This window comes from Helobdella robusta, assembly GCF_000326865.2.
Source record: "Helobdella robusta unplaced genomic scaffold HELROscaffold_11, whole genome shotgun sequence".
Lineage (NCBI taxonomy): Eukaryota > Metazoa > Annelida > Clitellata > Rhynchobdellida > Glossiphoniidae > Helobdella > Helobdella robusta.
Genome location: NW_008703617.1, coordinates 210,385 through 233,957, shown reverse-complemented (window position 1 = coordinate 233,957; position 23,573 = coordinate 210,385). Strand labels below are relative to the sequence as shown.

General features: G+C 34.5%; 5 protein-coding genes across 5 annotated transcripts in view; 3 read left to right on the top strand and 2 right to left on the bottom strand.

Annotated features, from left to right (window-relative positions):
* Positions 1–2,210, bottom strand: part of HELRODRAFT_167061 (hypothetical protein) — a gene marked incomplete at both ends in the record, with an annotated part of 7,182 nt that extends 4,972 nt beyond the window's left edge. Inside the window, 4 exons of the mRNA XM_009012581.1 lie at positions 144–215; positions 500–544; positions 1,968–2,003; positions 2,196–2,210. Coding sequence (XP_009010829.1) covers positions 144–215; positions 500–544; positions 1,968–2,003; positions 2,196–2,210 — 168 coding nt within the window. The remainder of the gene's footprint in view (positions 1–143; positions 216–499; positions 545–1,967; positions 2,004–2,195) is intronic.
* A 6,084-nt stretch (positions 2,211–8,294) lies between these two features.
* Positions 8,295–8,893, bottom strand: HELRODRAFT_72187 (hypothetical protein; the record flags this gene model as incomplete). Its single annotated transcript, XM_009012580.1, has 2 exons — positions 8,295–8,508; positions 8,835–8,893. 2 exons carry the CDS (start codon positions 8,891–8,893, stop codon positions 8,295–8,297), a joined length of 273 nt encoding a protein of 90 aa, XP_009010828.1.
* Positions 8,894–9,276: 383 nt separating this feature from the next.
* HELRODRAFT_190088 (hypothetical protein) lies at positions 9,277–13,424 on the top strand. Its single transcript, XM_009012579.1, has 13 exons — positions 9,277–9,330; positions 9,409–9,505; positions 9,735–9,757; positions 9,864–9,944; positions 10,118–10,164; positions 10,310–10,368; positions 10,484–10,612; positions 10,832–10,964; positions 11,369–11,460; positions 11,591–11,680; positions 11,850–11,929; positions 12,256–12,646; positions 12,727–13,424. The coding sequence occupies exons 2-12, from the start codon at positions 9,412–9,414 to the stop codon at positions 12,397–12,399; spliced, it is 972 nt and encodes a 323-aa protein (XP_009010827.1). The 5' UTR covers positions 9,277–9,330; positions 9,409–9,411; the 3' UTR covers positions 12,400–12,646; positions 12,727–13,424.
* A 1,831-nt stretch (positions 13,425–15,255) lies between these two features.
* Positions 15,256–18,209, top strand: HELRODRAFT_167059 (hypothetical protein; the record flags this gene model as incomplete). Its single annotated transcript, XM_009012578.1, has 8 exons — positions 15,256–15,666; positions 15,859–16,399; positions 16,499–16,670; positions 16,789–16,919; positions 17,176–17,278; positions 17,371–17,447; positions 17,631–17,736; positions 17,879–18,209. 8 exons carry the CDS (start codon positions 15,256–15,258, stop codon positions 18,207–18,209), a joined length of 1,872 nt encoding a protein of 623 aa, XP_009010826.1.
* Positions 18,210–18,596: 387 nt separating this feature from the next.
* On the top strand, positions 18,597–23,080 carry HELRODRAFT_190087 (hypothetical protein; the record flags this gene model as incomplete). The annotated part of the gene is made up of 2 exons (XM_009012577.1): positions 18,597–19,983; positions 20,165–23,080. The coding sequence occupies 2 exons, from the start codon at positions 18,597–18,599 to the stop codon at positions 22,453–22,455; spliced, it is 3,678 nt and encodes a 1,225-aa protein (XP_009010825.1). The 3' UTR covers positions 22,456–23,080.
* Positions 23,081–23,573: the final 493 nt, after the last annotated feature.

Sequence of the window (23,573 nt, the reverse complement as noted above, 5' to 3'; positions counted from 1 at the left end):
AAAGGTTGTGTCTGTGCATGCGTGCGTGTGTGTGTGAATTGTATTTTTGTATGCTTACGTACGTGTACGTGTGTGTACGTAATTATTAATTAATTAATTAATTATTCTTGATATCGGTTGCGACAAAACATTGTGTGACTAACCACTTTTTGGCCTTTTAGAAGGTCAATTAGGAACATATCTAACTCACCCCTGTCCAAATAACCACTGGCGTCCTTTGATTGGGTGGAGTTAAATAAGATGATTGACATTTCATAAATATTAATTATATAAGTTTTTCACCTCATAAATATTGATGAGACGAGGTTCTGTGAATGAAGTTTTTGATTTACTTTTTCAAGCCAATGATGGCTTGGGTAAATATTTGCCTTCCAAATAAGATGATCTCATAAATATTAATAAGGTCTTAATTTTATTCGTGGATATTGATGAGGTGAAAATTTTAAATTAGATAGGCCCTCATGAATATTAATGAGGTGAAATATTTTAATTAGCTCACTTTATCGTAATGAGTCCATATGGAGATGAATTCAATCGTATGCAGCTGTTTGGATGGATGGAATGAATGAATGAACGAATGAATGAATGAACGAACGAGCAAATAAAAGAGTTGATGAACGAGTGAATGGATCAATACAGTGTTGGACATAATTGTATGTAATTCGATTTTTTTTTCACGCAGTTTTTCAATCTCAGATATAATTGCCTGACACTCCAGTTTTGATGGCTAAAAAGCCTCGAAACGATATAATCACAAACAACAACAGCAATTACAATAATCACAACAACAATAACAACAACAGCAATAACAACAATAACAACAACAGCAACAACAACAACACAGTTTCCTAGCATGACATCAACATTGACATAAAATGACATAACGTGTGATAGATGATGTCTATGGTTATCCCCTAAACACGAGCCTGTATATAATCTTCCTATTAAAAACTTTAATATCGTCCAGTCAAAACTTTAATATCGCCCAGTCAAAATTGTAATATCGCCCAGTCAAAACTTTAATATCGCCCAATCAATTTAAACAGACTTGAAAGATTATATATAAACAAAAATCAATTGGTACCTTCATGCCAAACTTAATAGATCTGTGTACCGTATAATACTTATTATGTACGTACACACGCGCGCACACATACGCACATACACACATACATACACACAAACACACACACGAATAATAGCTAATAATTACGGGCAGAAGCAATAAAAAATGAAGATTGATTGGATGATTGTTGAAAGGGTGGAGTGATGATTATTATTATTATATTATTATTTATATTATTATTATTATTTATATTATTATTATTATTATTAATTGCTACTAAGGACAAAAATTGTAATTAGGGGTTTTTTTTAAAGAAAAAATGTTTGTTGTTGCCTATTCTACCTGTGTAGAATTGTGCACGTGGGAGACTTCCAGTACACACACACACACACACACACACACACACACACACACACACACACATACAAGCATACGTACAAACAAAAAATACAAACAAAAAATACAAACGAACGAACAAACTTATATTTATACATACGGTTTTTTTTCGGAATTTTTCCAAGTTGGGACCAGTTGTTTGAATGCTGGATTGCTTATAAAGTCACAAACGAGCCATCAATTCCTATTACCTGCTACCGTATATAATTCTGCCAAAAAAGTGGATTATTCTCCAACAACTACTACTACTACTACTGCTGTTGTTGTTAATTCTACTATTACTACTACTGCTGCAGCTGCTGTAGCTACTACTAATACTGCTGCTACTACGAATTTGCACAATGCGACTTAAGCTTTAGGGCAAAGAAAAAAAATTTGATTGCACGAGGTGATACAAATGAATTAGTGGATGGACGGATGAATGGATAAATAAATGAATGAATAAATGAATGAACGAATGAATGAGTGAACGAACAAACGAATGAATGAATATCGTCATAATTACTTTTCTAGATCCGAGACAACCAGTCAGAAAGCCGGTCTGAAAAGTTTTAAATTGAACCATTTAAACTAGAAATTTAATTGAATTAATTTGAAAAAAAAATCATTATTATATGTCTAAAAGTGAAACTAAATATTATCTTTATACAAAATACCAATTTATTGTAGAGGCAATACTGGTTTTTAGGCTAAGTACAAGCTAAATGAAATTATTTGTTGAATGCATACGAACCGGACAATGAGCCATGGCGTTGCCAACAATGTTGTTGTTGCTGTTGAGAATGACGATAATGATGATGTTGTTGTTGTTGTTGCTGTTGAGAATGACAATGATGATGATGTTGTTGTTGCTGTTGAGAATGACGATGATGATGATGTTGTTGTTGCTGTTGAGAATGACGATGATGATGATGTTGTTGTTGTTGCTGCTGCTGTTGAGAATGACGATGATGTTGTTGATGATGATGTTGTTGTTGAAAATAAGTTGTTGTTGTTGTTGTTTTTATCAAATTTTTGGAATGTTTGGAAAGAACAAAATTCAACAAAATTCTCTCCTAAGCATGAAACAAATAAATATTATTGTTATTATTATTATAACTTTAATAATAATAATAATAGTTATTATTATTATAACTCGCAATACTTATTCATCCCCTGGGCATTATTCCATCCATCCATTCATACTTCCTCTTGCATGCAGATCAAAATGCAACAAGCGTTGTATTCATGTGTGTTGTGTATGTGTGTGTATGTATGTATGTATGTATGTGTGTGTGTGTATGTGTGTGTATGTATGTATGTATGTATGTATGTATGTAGCATTGCAGTATGACATACAAAAGAGAATTGATAAACAGGAAACGGAAAAAGATCCTAAAAAATAAATTATCGTTTCAAAGATAACTGACCTCGAACAATGAGAAGAGAAAGAAACATAAAGAGAGAGAGAGAAAGAGAGAGGGAGAGAAAGAAAGAGAGAGAGAGAGAAAATTTGGGAGAAAGAGAGAGAAAAATGGAAGAGAGAGAGAGGGGGGGGGAGAAATGAAAGAGTTAAATTTTGCCTTTACAAACCAATAAATGTGCCCATACAGACTGCTAACCAGACTCACTAACGGCCCACAACATCCACGACTCACACGGCCCAGACGGTTGAAGTCACGTCTTTTTCACTTTATTATCGCTCATTTTTATTTTTACAATATTTTTCTATGATTTTTTTTTGCATTTCTTTGTTTTTTGCGTTCTATTTCCTGTTTTTTTTTGTTATCTTCCGGTCTCTTTTTTGCGATTGGTCATATATCTTTTTAAATTTTTTATTCCTTCAATTGTTCATTCATTCATTCATTCATTCATACATTCATTCATTCACATCGCTCACTCACTCGTTATTTCACATTTTAATTATAAAATGATGGATGGACGAAGTTAATTGCGTCATGCATTATTTAACGTTAAATTATTTAGGGTTTTATTTTATTTCTGGCTCCAATTTTTTCTTTCAACACCCATCCATCCATCTATTTATTCATTCGTTCGTTCATTCATTCATTTGTTCATTCATTCATTCATGCATGTACTCACTCAGGCATTCGTAAACGCGTCAAGTCATCTCATTTCTGTACAAACTACTACATATTAATTCACCGACACATCATTTCTTGTCAATTTTACCTCTTATCTAAATTAATTTTTTCCTCTCTATCTTCATTTATCATCATCACCACCAACAACAACTTCATCATCATCATCACCACCACCAACAACAACATCATTATCACCACCACCAACAACATCATCATTACCACCACTAACCTAACGTAGCACGCAACATTTAAATTAAAAAACTTCCACGTCATCAAAGTTCTTTCTATCTTCCTCTCTCTCTCTCTCTCTCTCTTCCTCTCTCTCTCTCTTCCTCTCTCTCTCTCTCTCTCTCTCTTTCTCTTTTTTTCTCTCTTTACTACTACCCCTATAACATTTTACTACCTACGGACTGAAAGCTATTTGTATTATACCGATATACCGTCTTATTCGAATGTAATTGTAATGTACCGTCATACCGACCGATTCAAATTGATCCCCGCTATAACGTTATTGCCGACAAATTCGAATGTAATTGTATTTACAGCGGCAGACAGACTCAAATAATTCGGTTAAAATTTTTCATAACACTAGCTTTTTTTAAATTAATTACTGACTAAAAATCACGTATCAGAAATTTCTTATTTAAGTTATTTTTCATTTGTTGATTGAATGAATGACTGATTGATTGTTTGATTCATACATTCATTCATTCATTCGTTCATTCATTCATTTATTTATTCATTTGTTCATTCATTCATTCATCCATTCAATCATTAGTTCAATCAATCAATTAATTAATCAATCAATCAGTCAACTATCCATTCGTTAATTAATTAACATTGCAGTTTTTGATTTAAATAGTTCAGCCTAAGGCCAATGCTTTTAACAGGGGGCTTTGAAGTATTGCTTGTTTGTATGTATGTATGTTTGTATGTATGTGTGTGTATGTATGGATGTATGTGTATACGTGTGTGTGCTGTGTGTGGGTGTGTATGTATGGATATACATGTGTGGTGTGTGTGTAATGAAAAAAAACTTAAGCAAGACTTGAATGAAATCCAAAGCTCACTTTTTCAAATTAGCAAAATTTATTATTACTATTATTATTATTAATATTATTATTATTATTAAAACGTCAATTATTTAAATAAATTGATAGATTTTTTTTTATTATGACAGATTTTTTAACCAACGCAAACCATGAACGCCTCAACAACAAACAAACAAACATATGGCAATGACTATCTACCTACATATGTATGTGTGTATGTTTGTATGCATGTATGTATGTTTGTTTATATGTATATATGTTTGTGTATCTTTGTATGTATGTATGTATGTATGTATGTATGTATGTATGTATGTATGTATGTATGTATGTATGTATGTATGTATGTATGTATGTATGTATGTGTGTATGTGTGTATGTGTGTATGTGTGTATGTGTGTATGTGTGTATGTGTGTATGTGTGTATGTGTGTATGTATGTATGTATGTATGTATGTATGTATGTATGTATGTATGTATGTATGTAGTGTTTATGTATGTGTATATGTATTTTTACCTGTATTTGTGTCTGCTTATATATGAATATGTACGTATATACGTATGTTTGTGAATATATTTGTGTATATTTGTGTTTCTAGATAGTTACTTGAGGAATAATTTTATTAATTGTTTTGTACAATATGAAATTTCAAAGCAAAACAAGGAGGTCTTGCGCGGCAACCGATCAACACAGATGAGAACTACGAATTTTCATGTATATATATTGTATCTGTATTTATGTATGTATGTACGTATGTATGTATGTATGTATGTATGTATGTATGTATGTATGTATGTATGTATGTATGTATGGATGGATGTATGGATGGATGGATGTATGGATGGATGGATGGATGTATGTACGTATGTATGTATGAATGGAGGGATGGATGGATGTATATGTATGTATCCATTTGTGTGTATATATATAAATGTATGTGTTATGGAGATATATACAAACATACGTACATATACAAGTAATTTTGTATACATACATACATACATACATAAAAGCATACATACATACATTATAATAATACAAACAAACATACATACATACAAACATAATTTTAAGCATGAAATCTCTGTCCATTGTCTGCCTCAGATGAGGAATAAAACCGGTCAATAACTGAGCGATTCAAATATTGAAATAACAACAACAATAATAACAACAATAATAATAATAATAAGCATAGATGAAAATGTCGATATTAAATGTGAGAGCCATGAATGGACATACATTTACATAAGAATGGCGAAATATACAAGTTGCTCACTGATTAGAGCTATGCTGAAATATAATTATTGATTTAATAATAATAATTATTGATTTAATGAAAATAATTATTATTCTAATAATAATGATAATAATAACTCAATTAACAAACTGTGTTTGCGATTTTGACAAATAAATTATTCGTCTTTCGTATTTGAACTGACCAATCAGAGAAGAGTTCTGACCACCAATCAAGAAGTATATCATTTTAACCCACCAATCAGAGAAGTGTTTAACTTTCACAACCAATCAGAAAAAAGTTCTCCCCTCTGATGAAAAATTTATCAAATTGCCGGATGATTTAAGTTCAAGTGGATCGTGCGATCGTATGCAAAATTTTATACTGTGTATGTTTGTGTGTGTGTGTCTGTATGTGTCTGTGTCTGTGTGTGTGCGTGTATGCGAGAAAATTCTAAAAAAAACTTAACGTTAAAGTTTTAAAAAATAAAATGTCATCCTGATATAAACAAGTTGTACCTAAAACTTGAAGAAAATTTCATACCTGTCTATATTTCAAATCCAAGTACATTCTACATACATGCCCACACACAAAGATACATAGGTAGATACTCATAAATACATACTAGATACACACATAGATACACGCACAGATACACACATAGATACACGCACAGATACACACATAGATACACGCACAGATACACACATAGATACACAAATAAATACGTTCAGACGCGCATTTTTTCGCACAATATTAAAACGAAATCATCAATATACGTATGTGTGTGTGTGTTTGTTTGTGTGTGTGTCTTTGTACAGAAAGAAAAATAATTGTTGCTGCTTCGTGATAATGATATGCCAGTGATAATGGTGTTACAGCGCTAAAACATAAGAGGATAGACTATAGAAACCGGTAAAAAATACAAAGAAAAAATTCACCCGACACCTGCATGTAAATCCTAATTAGAGTTGCTACCACTGCTTTCCTAACTGACAATGTTTTGATGGACGGATAGATGGGTGAATGAATGAATGAATGAATGGATGGACGGACAGATGAATGAATGAATGGACGAATGAATGAACAAATGAATGATTCATGCACATACACACACAAGAGCAGACGCGCACAGGAAATGAATTGTTTTGAAGGATTTATGCAAGGCGTTTTTCACATGCATGCAGATTGCTTGCTTAGGTATGTATATATTTCATCTCGGCTCCTTCAATGAAATATTTTTCATATTTTTGATTGCTCTTTCTAACTTTTTCCTAATTTCATCTCAGCCATTTTAATTTTTTCGTCATTCATCCTTCCTTGGAAGAAGCACGCACCAGAAAGATAGCGATTGTGTACATGCACAAACATGAGTAAACAAAACGATGAAAAGTTAGTTGGTCGGTATTATGAGTGTGTGTGTGTATTTCGGCGTGTATTGGTATCTCACTGATTGATGGCCGATGCTAAAATTTTCTCTAGCACGAGCTGACTCATCGAGTTTTTTTAATTCCAGGTCTGAATGAATGATATACAGGAGGGCAGGATGGATAGATCTAGATAGAGGTAGACGGATGAGTACTTACATACAGATAGATGATATGATATAAATAGATAGATAGATAGATAGATAGATAGATAGATATATAGATAGATAGATAGATAGATAGATAGACACGCATATATACTCACATACACGCACGCAAACACGGAGAGGAAATGAGAGAAATAGCTTTGATTGAAGATTCTCATAAGAAGCATTGCAACGTAAATCAACGACAAACGTAGGAAAGAAAAAATTACGTGCGGACACATAAGCGAGGTTTTATTGGACCGTAAGATATAGGTCATTCTAAATTTCCACCAATGACAGGATGGCAAATTAGCTCATGAGCGATATTAAATTTTAGACCCATACACGGACGGGGGGGTGAGTGATAAAACCCGAGATAACCTATTACGTTTCATTACTTTCATGCATCTATCCACTTTACGTTTATTGCTTTCTATTTTCACAATTTGCATAATTTAATCTTCGGCATCTCTTTCTTTCTCTATCTTCCTATGCTACATTTCTTTCCATCACCATATCAACATAAAAATATTTTATCATGGCTTCATTGAAGGTATTAAAACTTAATGACACACATTATGCAAATAGTTTCATGTTCTTGTAACGAGAGAACATAAAATGGGGTTTCAAAAGTTGAAAACGTAGAGTAAAAAAAATAAATAAATTAGAATTACAAGCCTATACGTATATACACACATATTACACATATATTTATCGTTAAAAACAAAACGAAATAATAAAATAAAATGAAATTGTTATAATACTACATATGTATGTATACACACACACATGCAAATACAAACATAGCAATACATACATACATATATGTGTACATATTTTATATACACTATACACACATATACATATTTATATTTACAATTACTGTCAAATTTCATTTCGGAACATCAAAATAACAGCTATTCTTATATTTTCGCAAGAGGTCAGTTTTGGCATTGAGTTGCTGTCTCAGGATTTCCATTTGTCTAAGTTGGAGATCTTTTGAAAGATCGACCCCTTGTAGCTGCTCAACCATCTCGCGAGTTTTCTGTAGTTGGGATTTCAATTCGTTTATCTTTACTGTTAAATCATGGGGCTCTTTTTCTAAGCTGAAAACAATTTATTGAATTTTTATTTTTTAGTAATTTAATTAAACTTTAAAAAATAAAGTAAAGATTAAATTATATTAAAAAAATAATATAATTTTATAATAAGAAATAAAAGATAAATATTCATATGTTGGCATTTAGTATTTACTTGCTAACTTTACAATTTAGAACTAGCACTGTACTAAACTAACTAATACTAAGTCTTTCTCTATAAATAACCTATATATATATACATAAATATAATATTTTAATATAAAAATAAATATATTTATAATATAAATAATAAGATGAAAGATCAAAAGAAGTTAGTTAAAAACTAAACAAACCATTTCAAAATGTCATACATCGCTGGAATAAAACTACCAACTGAGGGATCGTTCTCCATTTTCACCAATTAACTTAAAAATCTGATATGAATTACAATTAGAGCCGTTAAAATTAGATTAGGCAGTCAGGGCAAGTAAAATAAATCCTCGATCAATTTATAGCAAATGTATTATCGATTGTAAATAAAACATAGATAACAAAATTATACAACTTAGCAAAAGTTATCCAAAATAATAAAATTTTTGCATTTTAAGAAAGTTATCTAAATTTCTTAAATTAAAATTAATTAAAATTAATTTTTAAACAAATTTTTTAAATTTTAACAAGTAAATTGTTAAAAATGAAGTAACATTAGTTTGATCAAGATCCAGCTGGTACCGGTTACTAACTAATCAATGCAATTTCGTTTCTGCCTTCTCTTGCGTCTGGTTCGGCCGTGTTTGATTTCCGAATTTATGCTTCAAATATTTCAAACTTAGAACCACATTTTTCGTCGTAAAATATTACATTCTTATTATTTATTAGTTCGGTATTTTTTCTAGTTTAGTTAGTTTTTCTATTTTACTCCTTTAGAAAATGCCGACTAATTCGTCCGGAGTGGGGGCATTCGGTTTCTTTGCCGTCCTCTTGTCGATTCTGATGACGTTTTCTTTGCATAAAATTGAAGAAGGTAATCTTTCACGTTTCAGACATTTTATTCAGTCTTCAGATGCTTCGTTAATAATTGAAAAAAATCCATCATTGACTATTGATTGATTGAAGTCAGATCATCTTATTTTAAATTTTATCCTCATCATGAAATTACTTACCAAATAATAATTAAATTCCTCATCACAGTACAGACTTCCATAAAATTGAATAAAATGTAAATATAAACAACATATTTTTGTTTCATGTAGGTCATGTTGGTGTGTATTACAGAGTGAGTCTCATTCATTTTGTTCACATTTTTAATCTTAATCTCTTTATAAAACCAGGCTTTAATTTTTAGTTTTACCATATTATTTCAACCTATTTTTCATAATTAGGGTGGGGCTCTACTAACCACCACAAGCAGTCCTGGGTACCACATCATGATTCCTTTCATAACTACTTTTCGTTCTGTTCAGGCGAGTAATCACCAGTTTAAAAACTTATCTATTTATTTTTTGTCCATTTAATTTAGTTCAGCGGTAGACTTCTTTTAGAGAACAAAAGAAAGTTATAATAGAGTTGTTTCAGATTTATGTTTTGTTTAAGAATCTTTTTTTAATACATTTTAAAATTTTAAATTTGACAACAGACAACACTGCAGACAGATGAAGTTAAGAATGTGCCATGTGGAACTAGGTATGTTGTAGACATTTATTTATTTATTTTCTGTTAGGTTTTATTTAATTATTTATTTATATATTTATTTTCAAATTTATTTAATTTATATATTTATTTTCAAATTTATTTTTTTAATTTTTTTCTGATTTTCTATCTTTTACAGTGGCGGAGTCATGATCTATTTTGATAGGATTGAAGTTGTCAATGTTCTTAGCCCATCTGCTGGTTGAAATCATTTAATAATTATTGTTATAATAAATAATATTATTTTATAGTAAATAATATTAAATTAAATTATTAAATATAAAAATTATTATTAAATTAAAATAAACTTCTCCAGTGTATGACATAGTGAAGAACTACACAGCCGATTATGACAAGACGTTGATATACAACAAGATCCACCATGAACTCAATCAGTTTTGCAGTGTCCATAACCTTCAGGAAGTTTACATTAATTTATTTGGTTATATATAGTTTTTGGTTTATTTATGTTTCGTAAATTGTATTTGTGATCTTTGTTGCGTTTTTGTGGTTGTTTTGCGTTTTTATGTCGGTCTCTTACCTTGACTGATGAATTGAATGGGTTGGTTGAGTGATTAATTTCATTTAATATTCACTGAATCAATCAGTCAATAGAGTGGGACATGAATTAAAAATCCAATGCTTCCCCAAAAACACACAGACCAGATTGATGAAAATTTGAAATCAGCCCTACAACTTGATCTCAATCAGCTGGCCCCCGGCCTCTACGTTCAGGCTGTTCGCGTCACGAAACCTAAAATCCCGGAACAAATTAGGCAGAACTATGAAGCAATGTACCTGGAGCTTCTTGTTTTTTTGTTTTTTTTTTGTTATTCTTTAAAAAAAAAATCAGAATCTGACAAATGCAGAAACTGTTCAAACATGCAAGGCAGTAGTATAAAATGATAACGAAAAATAAATAACTCGATAAATTGGATGAATTGTGCTGGATTTCCATTGCGATGGGATGAATGAATGCATTGAGCAGTGATTGCTGGGGATGTCCTTTGTTTTTCTATGTGCAGAATAGGGTGTGGGCTAAACTGTTGGTGTTGTTTGTCATGGCTGGTTGTGTGGTTCGTGATTTTTTAGAGTTAGCTTGTGCAGTTGTTTTTACCCAGTTTTTATTCATATTAACATGCCGTTAGTGTAGTTGGTTTTTAATTATAATTTGGACTATGATGCTAATTCCATGCAGGGAGTCGGAGAAGACGAAGCTGCTGATCTACGTTGAGAGGCAGAAGGTCGTGGAGAAGGAAGCTGAAACTGAGAGGAAGAGGGCCGTCATCGGTTGGGGCCTGATGGGGATGAGAATGATGACGATGATGATGGTGATGATGAGAATAATGACGTGATGATGATGAGAATTATGATGATGATGAGAATTATGATGATGATGATGATGATGATTTATTTTCAGAGGCAGAGAAAGTAGCGCAGGTGGCAAAGATTCACTGGGAGCAGAAGATCATGGAGAAGGAATCCGAGCAAAAGATGGCCGAAATTGAAGGCGCTCCGAAACTTTTTACGCCATTATTTCAATAATTATCGTCATAATAATATTAATTTTAATAATTATCATCATAATAATATTAATTTTAATAATTATCATCATGATAATATTAATTTTAATAATTATTATAATTTATGGTCAATATTCGTAATCTGGCGCTCTTCAGATATGACTCATCTGGGTAGAGAGAAGGCAAAGGCAGATGCTGAACATTACAAAGCATCCAGGCAGGCTGAATCTTACAAGGTGAGTATGATGATGATGTTGTGATGATGATGACGACGACGACGATTATGGTGTTGTACTGTTGATGATGTTAATCATTGATGAAGATGTGAATGGTGATAATTTGGACGATGGTGACTAACAGCGACGAAAATTCTTATTTAATTATCTGTCTGTCTGTCTATCTACCTATCTGTCTATCTACCTATCTGTCTATCTACCTATCTGTCTATCTATCTATCTGTCTATCTATCTATCTATCAATGAATGTTGTCTCCATATTTATTAAGATAATTATGGTGATAATTATTATTATTATATTAAAATAATAATATGCTGCTTTGTAGATAATGCTGACACCCGAGTACCTGGAGTTGAAGAAGTACGAAGCCCTGGCCTTAAATAACAAAATCTACTTCGGCAACAACATACCGAACATGTTTATGGAATTCCCAGCTTCCTTACCCCAGCCTAAAAAACAAGCTGCCTGAATGAATGAATGAAGATGATGATGATGTTGATGATGATGATGTCTGTAGTGCTGATGACAATCTTTGTGGTGGTGATGATGATGATGATAGTGGTGGTGGTGATGATGATGAGAAGGAAGAAGATGAATATTTTTTTATTTCTTTCTATTTAGATGTTTTCATTCTGTTCTAATATTTTATATTATAGTTTGATTAATTAATTAAACTATCGATTGATTGATTGATTGATTGATTGATTGATTGATTGATCGATCGATCGATCGATCGATCGATCGATCGATCGATTGATTGATTGATTGATTGATGGATCGATCGATCGATCGATTGATTGATTGATATAAACATTAAATTAATCATCATTAATATACATGTTATTTTACAAATTGTATGGCTTAAAGTAATTCAATATTCTGTTGTTAAGTTATGTGTAATATATACTTATATATTAGTATTTATATAGCACTTTATATATTTGTTTAAAATTTTATTATTATAATTTATAAACTATTCCCACTATTGTTGTTATCATCTGATTGTGATTGTGGTTAATATTATTGCAATTTTAAATATTTATTATTATTTTGTTGTTGTTGTTGTTGTTGTCATTAATGTCTTCCCTATCTAATAGCTTAACATAAATTTAAGTTCTTTTCGTTTGTTTATTCGTGGTTGATTTTGCTCAATGAATGACTACGATGTATCCATGATTATTTTGTGTGTGTGTTTGTTTGTGTGCGTTTGTTTGTTTGTATGTATGTATGTATATAGATGTGTATATATATATATCTATATATATATATATAAGTTTGTATATATTTAATATGTATGTGTGTATACATATTTATACAAATTTCGATTTTAAAAGATTGATTGGATATTTATTGGAAATATCGCGGGTCATTATATTATATTTATTTATTTTTATTTATTTGTGTCGGACTGGACATTACTCGAATAGTAAATTCTCATCTCACTCTTGGATGAAGGATGATGAGAATAACCGAGCAATAGATTTCTGTTAAAACTCAGTTTTTACGTACGGAAATAGCGTTTTAAGTAGAAAATTGAAATTGACTAGAAATTTGCAAGATAAGTCGAAAAGGGTCGTTGTGTTTTTTACCCTTCCCCAGCAAAAATTTTAACAGATTTTGGGCCTACTCCAAAGTTGTCTGGATCCGTTCTTGGACGATGATGGCAATTACAATGGCAAGAAAGGTATTCTTATGGTTTTATTTGTTTGTAATAATAATAATTGTTATTATTTATATTGCTTTTGTTATTTTCTTGAGAATCTTTCGTTACAACAGATATAATTTCTAGTTGGTTTTCCCTTGTCAGTCCTAGTTACGCTTTTCAGAGGCAGACAGTTGAAGCTATTTTTGGCGAATTCAGATCCGTTACCACTATTACTGCAGGCTAGTATAATTGCCATGCTGTTAGCAGTAATAAAATTGCTCACAATTTTTATGGTTTCTCTTTGATAAAACTATCTCTTTGATAAAACTATTGCAGTGTCTTTTATTTGTCTTCCTTTCATCTTTCTCTTTCTTCCTCTCTCTTTCTTCCCCATCTATTCTTTATCTCCCAACCATTCTTAAATTTCATCTAGTACGGTATTGCTCAAGCAAATACAAACAGAAAATTTTAAAAATCAATATACGTACATATATGTAATCTGTATATGTTTGTGTACATAGATATTTGTTGGATTTTGGATGAAGGTTTGTTGTTTGGGCTAAAAGTATTGACAGATATCTGAATGAAGGTTGTTAGTATTGCAAATTGTTATGTGTATGCAATGTGTATCTCTATGTGTATGTATGTGTGTGTATATGAATGTATGTGTGTGTTATCCCCAAGCCGAGCAAAATATCAATGGCGTATGCTGTTTGCATTGCGTGCGTGTGTGTACACATGTCAACATAATAGTAAGATTGAAAAGGGTGATTGGTGATTCTGTATGAATAACCATTACGTACTACCTATATATGTAACCAATGTGTACAAATGGTGTACACACATGTCTGTGTGGAGCAAGCGCATGGAAGAGAAATGATTGTAGAGGCAGTAGATTGTGCACTGCACATGCTACGTAGCTACACAGCAGCTGTTTTGATGATGATGATGTAGAAGAAGATGATGCCGATGGCAGGAGAGATTGTGATGAAGATAGAGAGGATGGAAATACGAAGATAGTGATGAAACGGAGGGTTTAATTTTACTAATGAATAGCCATCGCTGTAATATTATTCGTGATTATAGTGTGCATGCAAGTGTGAATGATGTACATTGTAATGGTAATGTAAATCATAATTGTAGCTAAAATATTATTCAGAACTTTTCGTGTTTGTCGTGATGATGCATCAGTTGGGAGGACGATGACGACGAAGATGATGATGATGATGATGAGGTAAAACGGGCTCCGTGTGTGCTTCAAAAAGCTTTCTAATATGTTATAAGCTTTTGCTGTTCTGTCCGATACGTGTATGTCTGTTGTTCGTACAGCTCTACCTAACTCTAAATATTGCTACTAAATACGTAATTTAAATACTGGCTAGTATTAACTACCTGCTTGTGAAGAGTATTTTTATTTTTACCGATCTTTTTTGTTAAAATTCGGGCTCATTATTCAAGATTATTTTTGACTGCAAAATTCTGTCTAAATATTTTGAAGGCTATTCGCGGTTCGTTCTTAAATTTCTGGTGCATTTCAGCAACAATGAGCACAGGAAGCATCACAACAACATCAACAAAACGCCGACGACGACAACTTACTGCTACAACAACAACATTGACAAATATATAAACGTCATTGCAAGTCAATACAGTGTCAATCTCTTTTTTAAAAAAATCACAATGACTTCGCTGTACCTTCTATTACCTCAAAAAAACAGGCCACTACAAGCGACAGAAGCCACAACGTTTCTAACCTCCAACTTCATCTACTACTGCCTACTGCTGCTACTGCTAACAACCGCAACTTCAACATTATCTCGAACAAATGCTGCCTCTATCGATGTAGAGCCATCCTACTGGCAAAATCATCAAAGGTCAGTGGTCTCTCCGCGAAGCCTCTGCGAAGAGTGGCGACACGATGTTGCGTCTAGGGCTACCGTCTCGAAGCTTATCGTAGAAGGGAGGGTGAAAAAAATTGACGACAGTTCGTCGCGGGCCTCTCGCTCAAATTTTCAGAGTGATAAGTCGTTGTTGTATTTTAACGTTACGTTCAAACCGAGAGTTGTTTATAAGGGTTACTTGCCGAAGCAGGTTGGTTCTGTGTAGTGTTATTGTTGTTGAAATTGTTGAAATTGTAGTTGTTTGTTTGTGTGGTATCTTTTGGCGTCAAAACCAAACAAGTAATAAAACGTCTTTCATGATTTTTTATTTCAACTTAACCAAACCTTTGGCAAGATGTTTTTTTCCGTAACTATAATTTAAAAATTACCAACAACATTTCAGATCTACAACAACAACGTAAACAGCAACAGCGTAAGTAGCAACAACAACAAAAACAACAACAACTACCCGATGTTAGTTGTCGGAGTGTTCGGCAGGAAGGAGGATGCCGGCAGTTGTACACCGTCGATCCAGCTCGGCACCAATTACATCATGTTCCTCAAATTCAACCCTTCCACGTATGACGTCCTTATGACGTCATCGTCGTCGTCACCGTCCTACGATTACAACGCCGATGAAAATGATGATGGCGGTGATGATGACGATGAAGTTCATGACGTGTTTGATGATGCGGACAACGACAGCGTCATAAATGTCAAAAACAACGACAACAAGCGGAATAAGAAGAGTAAAATGAACGCCTACAATAATAGCGAGGAGGAAGATGAAGAAGATGATGATGATGATGGTGGTGGAGGCAATGATAATGATGACCTGCCTGTCGGAAGTGACGTCAGACCATATTTTGAGATCGATCAATTCCCCGAGCTGACCTCAAGGAGAGCTCTGAGAAGTGTGGCCGAGTTCTCGTGCAAGAATTGCTGTAAGTATTATTTGCACATGTGTGTTTGTACTGTGTGTGTATGACGGTGATAGATAATCATCAGATATTTGTACATCCCTATTTTGTCCCCAAACTTAGCATCCATGCCAACGATCGAACCAATGGCGGAGAAGCGCAAACAAGTGATAGCTAATCAGAAGTTGTTATTGCGTTGTGTAACACACGGAAGACCCGCCCCACTAGTCACGTGGTTTAAAAATGGAGATGTTCTCAATACTACAGTTAAAAGAATATCGGTAAAAAATAGTCGGTCAGTTTGATTTCGATTCTATTTTGATCGAATGTTCATACGTCAATTAGAGGCAAACATTTTGACTTATAAAAATTAAAAAAAGTTCAAAAATTAATTCGATTACAACAAATTTAAGGGATGGCACGTCGACTTTGCACATCGACAAAATCAAGTCGTCAGATTCAGGAATCTTCCAGTGCAGCGCTAAAAATATTCTTGGTGACGTCATAAGCGAGGGAGTTGACGTCATCGTTCTTACCGAGTCACGTGAGTCGGATTGATGGAGTGGGAGTGAATGAAGGAATCAAAAGATGAGTGAATGGATGAAATATGGAAGATTGAATAAATGAACAGCCACATAATGGTAAACAAAAGTATGTTTGAAATGTTTTCTCACTACAACTCATGATATTCTAACTTAGATCACAGACGAATGAATGAATGAAAGAACGAATTATTGAACAAAAGAATGAGTAAATGAATGAATGAATAAATGAATGAATGAATGAATAAATGAACGCAGAAATAAACGACATCCCACAATACGGACCCTGCGATGTATTGGACTACTGTCTTAATGGAGGAACATGCCATAGTCAGCTCAAAACGGGGGCTAAAGTTTGCGAGTAAGTCACTTCACGATAATAATTAAAATTATAATTATATCATTTATTAAATTATAACTATTAATTATGATATTTATTTTTTTAATTTAAAGGTGCCGACAAAACTACACAGGTCCGCGCTGTCAGGAGTTCAACGTGGTCGAACACGTCATCCTGATGAGAGACAAATGTTAGTCGTCGTTCGCTCATTGCTTGAAAATTTTTAAGAAGTAGTGACGTCACTGGATAAAACTATGACGTCATCGAATGGTGAAAGTATTATTGAGACTTTGGAGAACGCACTCTTGTCTCGCTCTTTTCAAATTTTTAAATTTACAAGAATTAAATTTAATCGGTGACCGATTTTGAATAGATGAAAAATTCGAAAAGCGACTGGAGAGTCTCGTTATGACGTCACTGCTCCTCATCGTCATCCTCATCTTCCTCTTCATTGTCGTCATCGTCTTCCTGACAAGGCGGTAAGTTAGGAAAATAATTTTCCGTAAATTTAAAAACAAAATTTTTCACGTTGCAAAATTTGGGATGTACAAAATTGCACGGCTGTTATTTGAATCGGGTCGATTAAACACGGTCTCCATCACTTCACATCATTCACATTAGTAGATTCAAACAAGCCAGGACCGGTTCGACAACGACTACTACGACTGCCACATCCCTAATTTGCAACAACAACAACAACAACAACAACGTCAACAACAACGTCAACAGCAAAAAAAGCTGTAACGGGACAGCTGTTAGGGCCAGCTACATACAACAGAAGCAACAGCAGCAGCAGCTAAGATTGTCACAGCAGCCACAGCAGCCACAACATCAGCAGCAACTACAAATGCAACCTATGAAAGAAATTAAAGTGAGAAAAATTTGTAATGACTTTTCATCAATGTTTTCGAAGCCCAGATGCAATTTATCAATACGAAGTCTACTTACGTAATGAAAAAACTGTGTAAACACTATTGTATATGTTTATACGCACACACATACATACATACGTACGTACGTACATACATACATACATACATACATACATACATACATACATACATACATACATACATACATACATACATACATACATACATACATACATACATACATACATACATACACACATACACACATCCGCACACAGAGGAATGATTCTTGCGTGCAAACCGATCGTCTGTATGAGAATGTAACGCATATAAATCATTTCATGGTAGGCCAACAACAACTACCAACAACACCGCAAGACAACATCAACAACAGCGTTAAATTCACTAACAACAACAACAACAACAATGACGTCATCAACAACGTCATCAACAGCGTCCAAAGCAGCATGCAACAGATTCATTCCAACCCGTTATTTGCCGTTACATCCGCACTTTATACGAACTCCAGTTCTAAAAGTGCGAAAGATAAGAACAACAACGACATTGAGAAATGCATTTCTTCAAAAAACATCAACAACAACAACATCAACAACAACAACATCATCAACAACAACAACAACATGATGGACAGCGGACCGTGCCGGAAATACGTGAATGTCGTCATTCCCTCCACTTCCGCCGAACGAAGAGACAAATTGTGCGACATGAAACTATTTCAAGAAGACAAGATGGCCGACAAGATGATGCAGAAATTAAATGGCGGATTCGCAAAACTGGCCGATCGAGATAGCGGCATTGAGATCAGCCGCTCGAGCAGAGGCGTCAGCGACCTTGTCGTCTGCTGCAACGGCCAACTCTACTGCGCCAAAGAACTCTTAAAAAACGCTAGCGAAAAAGGCTACATATTCAACAACATCATCAACAACAGCACTGACAACAACAACAACAACAGCAGTAGTAGTAATAACATTTTCGGTAAAGCTATCCATTTATACTCCAATGCCAACTACGATTTAGACGACTGCTTCTCGAGTGCGTGCCACATTGCGACCACTTCAACAGCACTGCAGTCGCCGTCTGTGGCCAACTACGTCAGATCCACTGCCGCTACCACAGAAACCACTCAACAGCAGCAAAATGAAAATGTCAAAAAATTGAACAAATATAAAGAGAAGCACAGCAACATTGAAGTTAAAACAAGCAGCATCAGCAACAACAACAACAACAACAACAGCAACAACAACATCGGTAAAGAACAAACAAACAAAGTAAATGATTTGAAATCAAGAATTCCACAAACCATAAGCGAGCCAACTCCCTCAGATAAGAACGACAAAAGATTTTCGTGCACCAGTGAAGTTCAAACAGCCAGAAGGATGAAGGAACCTCTGCCGCCGTGCAACGGCGAGCTTCAGAAGAGGAAGAGTTGCTACGTTATAAGCAGCAGAACCAACAACGATGATGACGACGACGAAGATGATGCTGGGATCGATAAAGATGATGATGCTGATGATGGAAGACAAACTAGTGATGATAAGGATGATGGCGTTGAGAAAATTAGAAATAATAATAATAATAATAATAATAATAATAATAATAATAATAATAATAATGATAATATGAATGAAAAGTCCGGTAACGTCAATAATAACTTTAGTAAGAATGACAATCATGGCAAAAGTTGTAAGCAAAAAACATTTGACAACATCAACAACAACAACAACAAAAACAACAGCAACAACATCAACAACAACAACATCAACAACATGAATGAACATCTGCAACAGCAACAACAACACGTCAACAAAAAACGTCCCGACTCAGCGATTAATGGTTAGAAGACTATAAATTAAACTTTTTTCGTTCAATTTAAAACTGTTTTCCTAATTTTGGCGTGTAGAAACATTCATTAATTGATATTCCAATGTCACTTGATCATCTCTTATGTTTAATAGAATTGAATAGACAGTCTTATGAACCTCTTTTCAACGTATTGTTTTGTACTTCTGACCAGTTCCCAGCCAAGGTGTGCACGCTGAAAAGATACTCCTGAAACACCGGGCGAATTCGGCCTCAGTTGAACCGCCGCCAGCCACACGCGAACAATCGCCACACGCTGCGACACCACACCAGCAACGAGGTGATGTCTTCAAAGCCAGTAATAGCAGCAAAAACACAAACAACCTCGTCAGCAGCAATGATGTCCAACTTCAGAAAGTGAACCAGAAGCAGCAGAGCAAACAGATCCACGATAACTACCCTCCAGTTAATCCTAGACACGCTAAGAGCCCACCACAACAACAACACAACAACATCAACAACAATTTTAACAACAACAACAACAACATTAACAACAATTTTAACAACAAAAACAGGCGCAGCAGCAGAAACAGTAGCGACAACGACCACGCCTTTTCACCACCAATCCCGGCGAAAAGAAATTCCTCGCACCTTCCTACATGCATCTTGGATGAGTTCATCACCAGGGGGAGGGTGCACAGCGTTGGGACGAACAATAATAACAACAGCATCAGCAGCAAGAAACTTAACCGATATATGGACAAAAACTATCCAGTAAATATCACCAACAGCAACAACGTTAACAGCAATAACAACTGTGCTAAAGATTCGAAGGCAGTTAAGTATTCATCGGATAGGTCGAACTGCGTGAGTGAGCTGCAGAGAGACTACGGAAGTAGGGTGGACCAGCACCAACGTCTGCTGCTTGAAAAGCGAGAGATGATCGAAGCCGAGATCAAACAGTTGAAGAATCAAAAGAAGACCTTCTCACCGCCTCCATTCTCCAACATCAAATATTACAATGCCCCTGCTAGGAGGTCCAACGAAATTGATACGAGATTCGATAAGGAAAATTTAATCTTCTTTGATCAAAATGTCGACAAATCTAAAAAATCAAACGAAATCAAATCATCGAAATTTGACGGCAAAGTGAATAACAGCCTCCAGGCTAACAATGCAGAGAACATAGTTCGTAGGAAGGATGCTGATTTGAAGGCTCAACTACAGAAAGATTCTCATTTATATGAGAACATCACAAAAATGAGCGACGAACGAAAAAAAGTTTCGACCCCGAACTACAAGGACGACTCCACTGAGATCAACCTGACGGAAATACTAGCCAGTTGCTCAGCAAAGGATGATAAAATGCCACCTGAAGCCAATGTATCCAGTGATTCGAGCGCCACAGATAGAGACATCGTCGATAAGATAGATTTTACAACTTACGCCAACAACCTGGAATGTCCTAGTCGTAAATTTGAATTTTCTTCGCCGGCTTCCGGTTCAGACTGTGCCGAGAGCCAGGCCAGCGATTTGGAAGTAAACAGGGAAAGCGAAGTGGATATACTTGCGTTGAACGCTTCGGAAGAGGAGTTGTTGTTCTCCATTCAGCAAAATCAAAAACAACAAAATCGGGGCAAATCAACCGCTCAGGCTCTCGATAAAAACGCCAACGGAAATGCAAATAACGGCAAGCAGCTGCACAGGGATGCTCGGAGGTCACTGAACAGCGGAGGCACGTTTGTGAAGAAATGTGTCGATCTGTGCAACAAGGAGAACAACAGCAGCAGCAGCAGCAACCACAACAGCGAAAGGAAGCAGTGCCAGGATGTCCGCCACGTCGCCTCCGAGATGCAAAATGACGACAAATTTGATGTCGAAGCGTTTAGGAATGGAGATTACTTGAGATTCGAGAGCGAATCAATAACGAAATTATTAAACAGCAGCAGTCTGGCTTGTGACCACAAGATCGAGTTCAGCTCTGACGACTACGGCAACAGTTCAGCTGATTCGAGCGACTCTGACGATTCGAGCCTATCGTCAAACAGAGACATGGACCGAGGCATCAACATGCTCTTTGAAAAATTAAAATTAGACAACAGTGACGATTTGTTAGCTGCAGTTGATGCCATGAATGCAGAGCGTAATCAACGAAACAGCATTTACAACAGTCAGAACGATGAAAATTTTGCTGCCCGCTTGGAGCAATCGGACTTTCCAGTGTTGGATTGGGCTCTCAATCCCAGCTGTACGTTCAACTTCGAAAGTCTGGACCGCACATTCACGTTGAATCCTTACGATTTGATGTATGCCCATAAATATGCAGCGTCGCAAGGAAGAAATGACGACCCGGCAAATTGTGAGGATGACATTTTTGGCGGGGAAGGCAGCGTGAATGAATTCTCAACCTCTCTTCGTAAAAATGGACTCCTGGACTTTGCCAGTGTAAATAATTCACCCTCCAGATTGCTACAAAAAATGGATTCAGACATACTTTTAGCTTAGTTGGACATTTCTTAAAGTTAAAATTACTTTTTTGTGCTTAAAAACTAACTTGTCAATAAAAACTATTGTACAATCTATGTATGAATTGATTATATTATTTAAGAAAATTCAAATACAGTAATTAAACTTGCTAAAATTTGTGTGTTAGCTAACTGTTGTAACCACAAACTGCAAGCCCTTTTGGATAAGTACCAATCAAAATCTATTTTCAATGTTTTATTTAAATTTCAAAAGTTTCTCGCTCAATTTTGTTTCGTTCTTCAAATTTTTAGCGTAATGTTTGCTGCTATGTTTTGAAACATTTTATTAGTCTAAGTTAAAACGCGCTGACTTGAAATTTTTTACTATAAACTGCCTATTGTGTATTGTCTTGTCTCTAATAATATATATATATATATATATGTATGTATGTATGTATGTATGTATGTATGTTTGTATGTACGTACGTACGTATGTATGTACGTATGTATGTACGTATGTATGGATGTATGAATAGATGGATGTATGTATGCATGCATGCGTGTATTACAAATTCGTCTATATTTTTAACTATCTGTAACTATGTTGATGTTTAAGGTGGAGAGTCAACCAGCAGACGAGCAAAGAGAATATACGAATCTACTTTTCAACTGAGCGTCTTTTTTCATTTATTTATTTACTTATTTCAGAAGTTGTCATAACAACATCATCCTAAAAAATTCCAGAAAAACAATTAATAAACTGAGACGAAAAATAAAGAAAAAGACAACAGAATCTACAAGACAATCATTTATATGCTTCAAATAAACATCTCCTCAGTTTAATTTGAAATTAAAATTTTACGAACTTAAAACGAATTAAAAAGCAAATAATCAGGCAATCAATAAAAATTTAGGCCCCCGCGAGAGTGTATGTGACAAAATATGCAACGAAAACAGCAGCAGATGCCATGCTGTATATGTGGCGAGCTATGCTCTCTGAGCAATTTAAAAGCCCATGAACGAGAATGTCTCAAAAAGGTCCAAAACAGACGTATAACGTTTTATAATAAAGATACATTACCGGATGAAAATGATGGCGACCAGTTTGTCGGTGGCAATGGTGGTGCCTACAAAGGCAGTAAGCGTTATTCTTTTTGT

What these genes read in the sequence shown, in the direction of transcription:
- HELRODRAFT_190088 (XM_009012579.1), top strand. Translation starts at nt 9,412, where the DNA reads ATGCCGACTAATTCGTCCGGAGTGGGGGCATTCGGTTTCTTTGCCGTC. An exon ending in AGTTTACATTAATTTATTTG is followed by an intron (nt 10,613 to 10,831) that starts GTTATATATAGT and finishes AAAAACACACAG; the next exon opens with ACCAGATTGATGAAAATTTG. An exon ending in AGGCAGAACTATGAAGCAAT is followed by an intron (nt 10,965 to 11,368) that starts GTACCTGGAGCT and finishes AATTCCATGCAG; the next exon opens with GGAGTCGGAGAAGACGAAGC.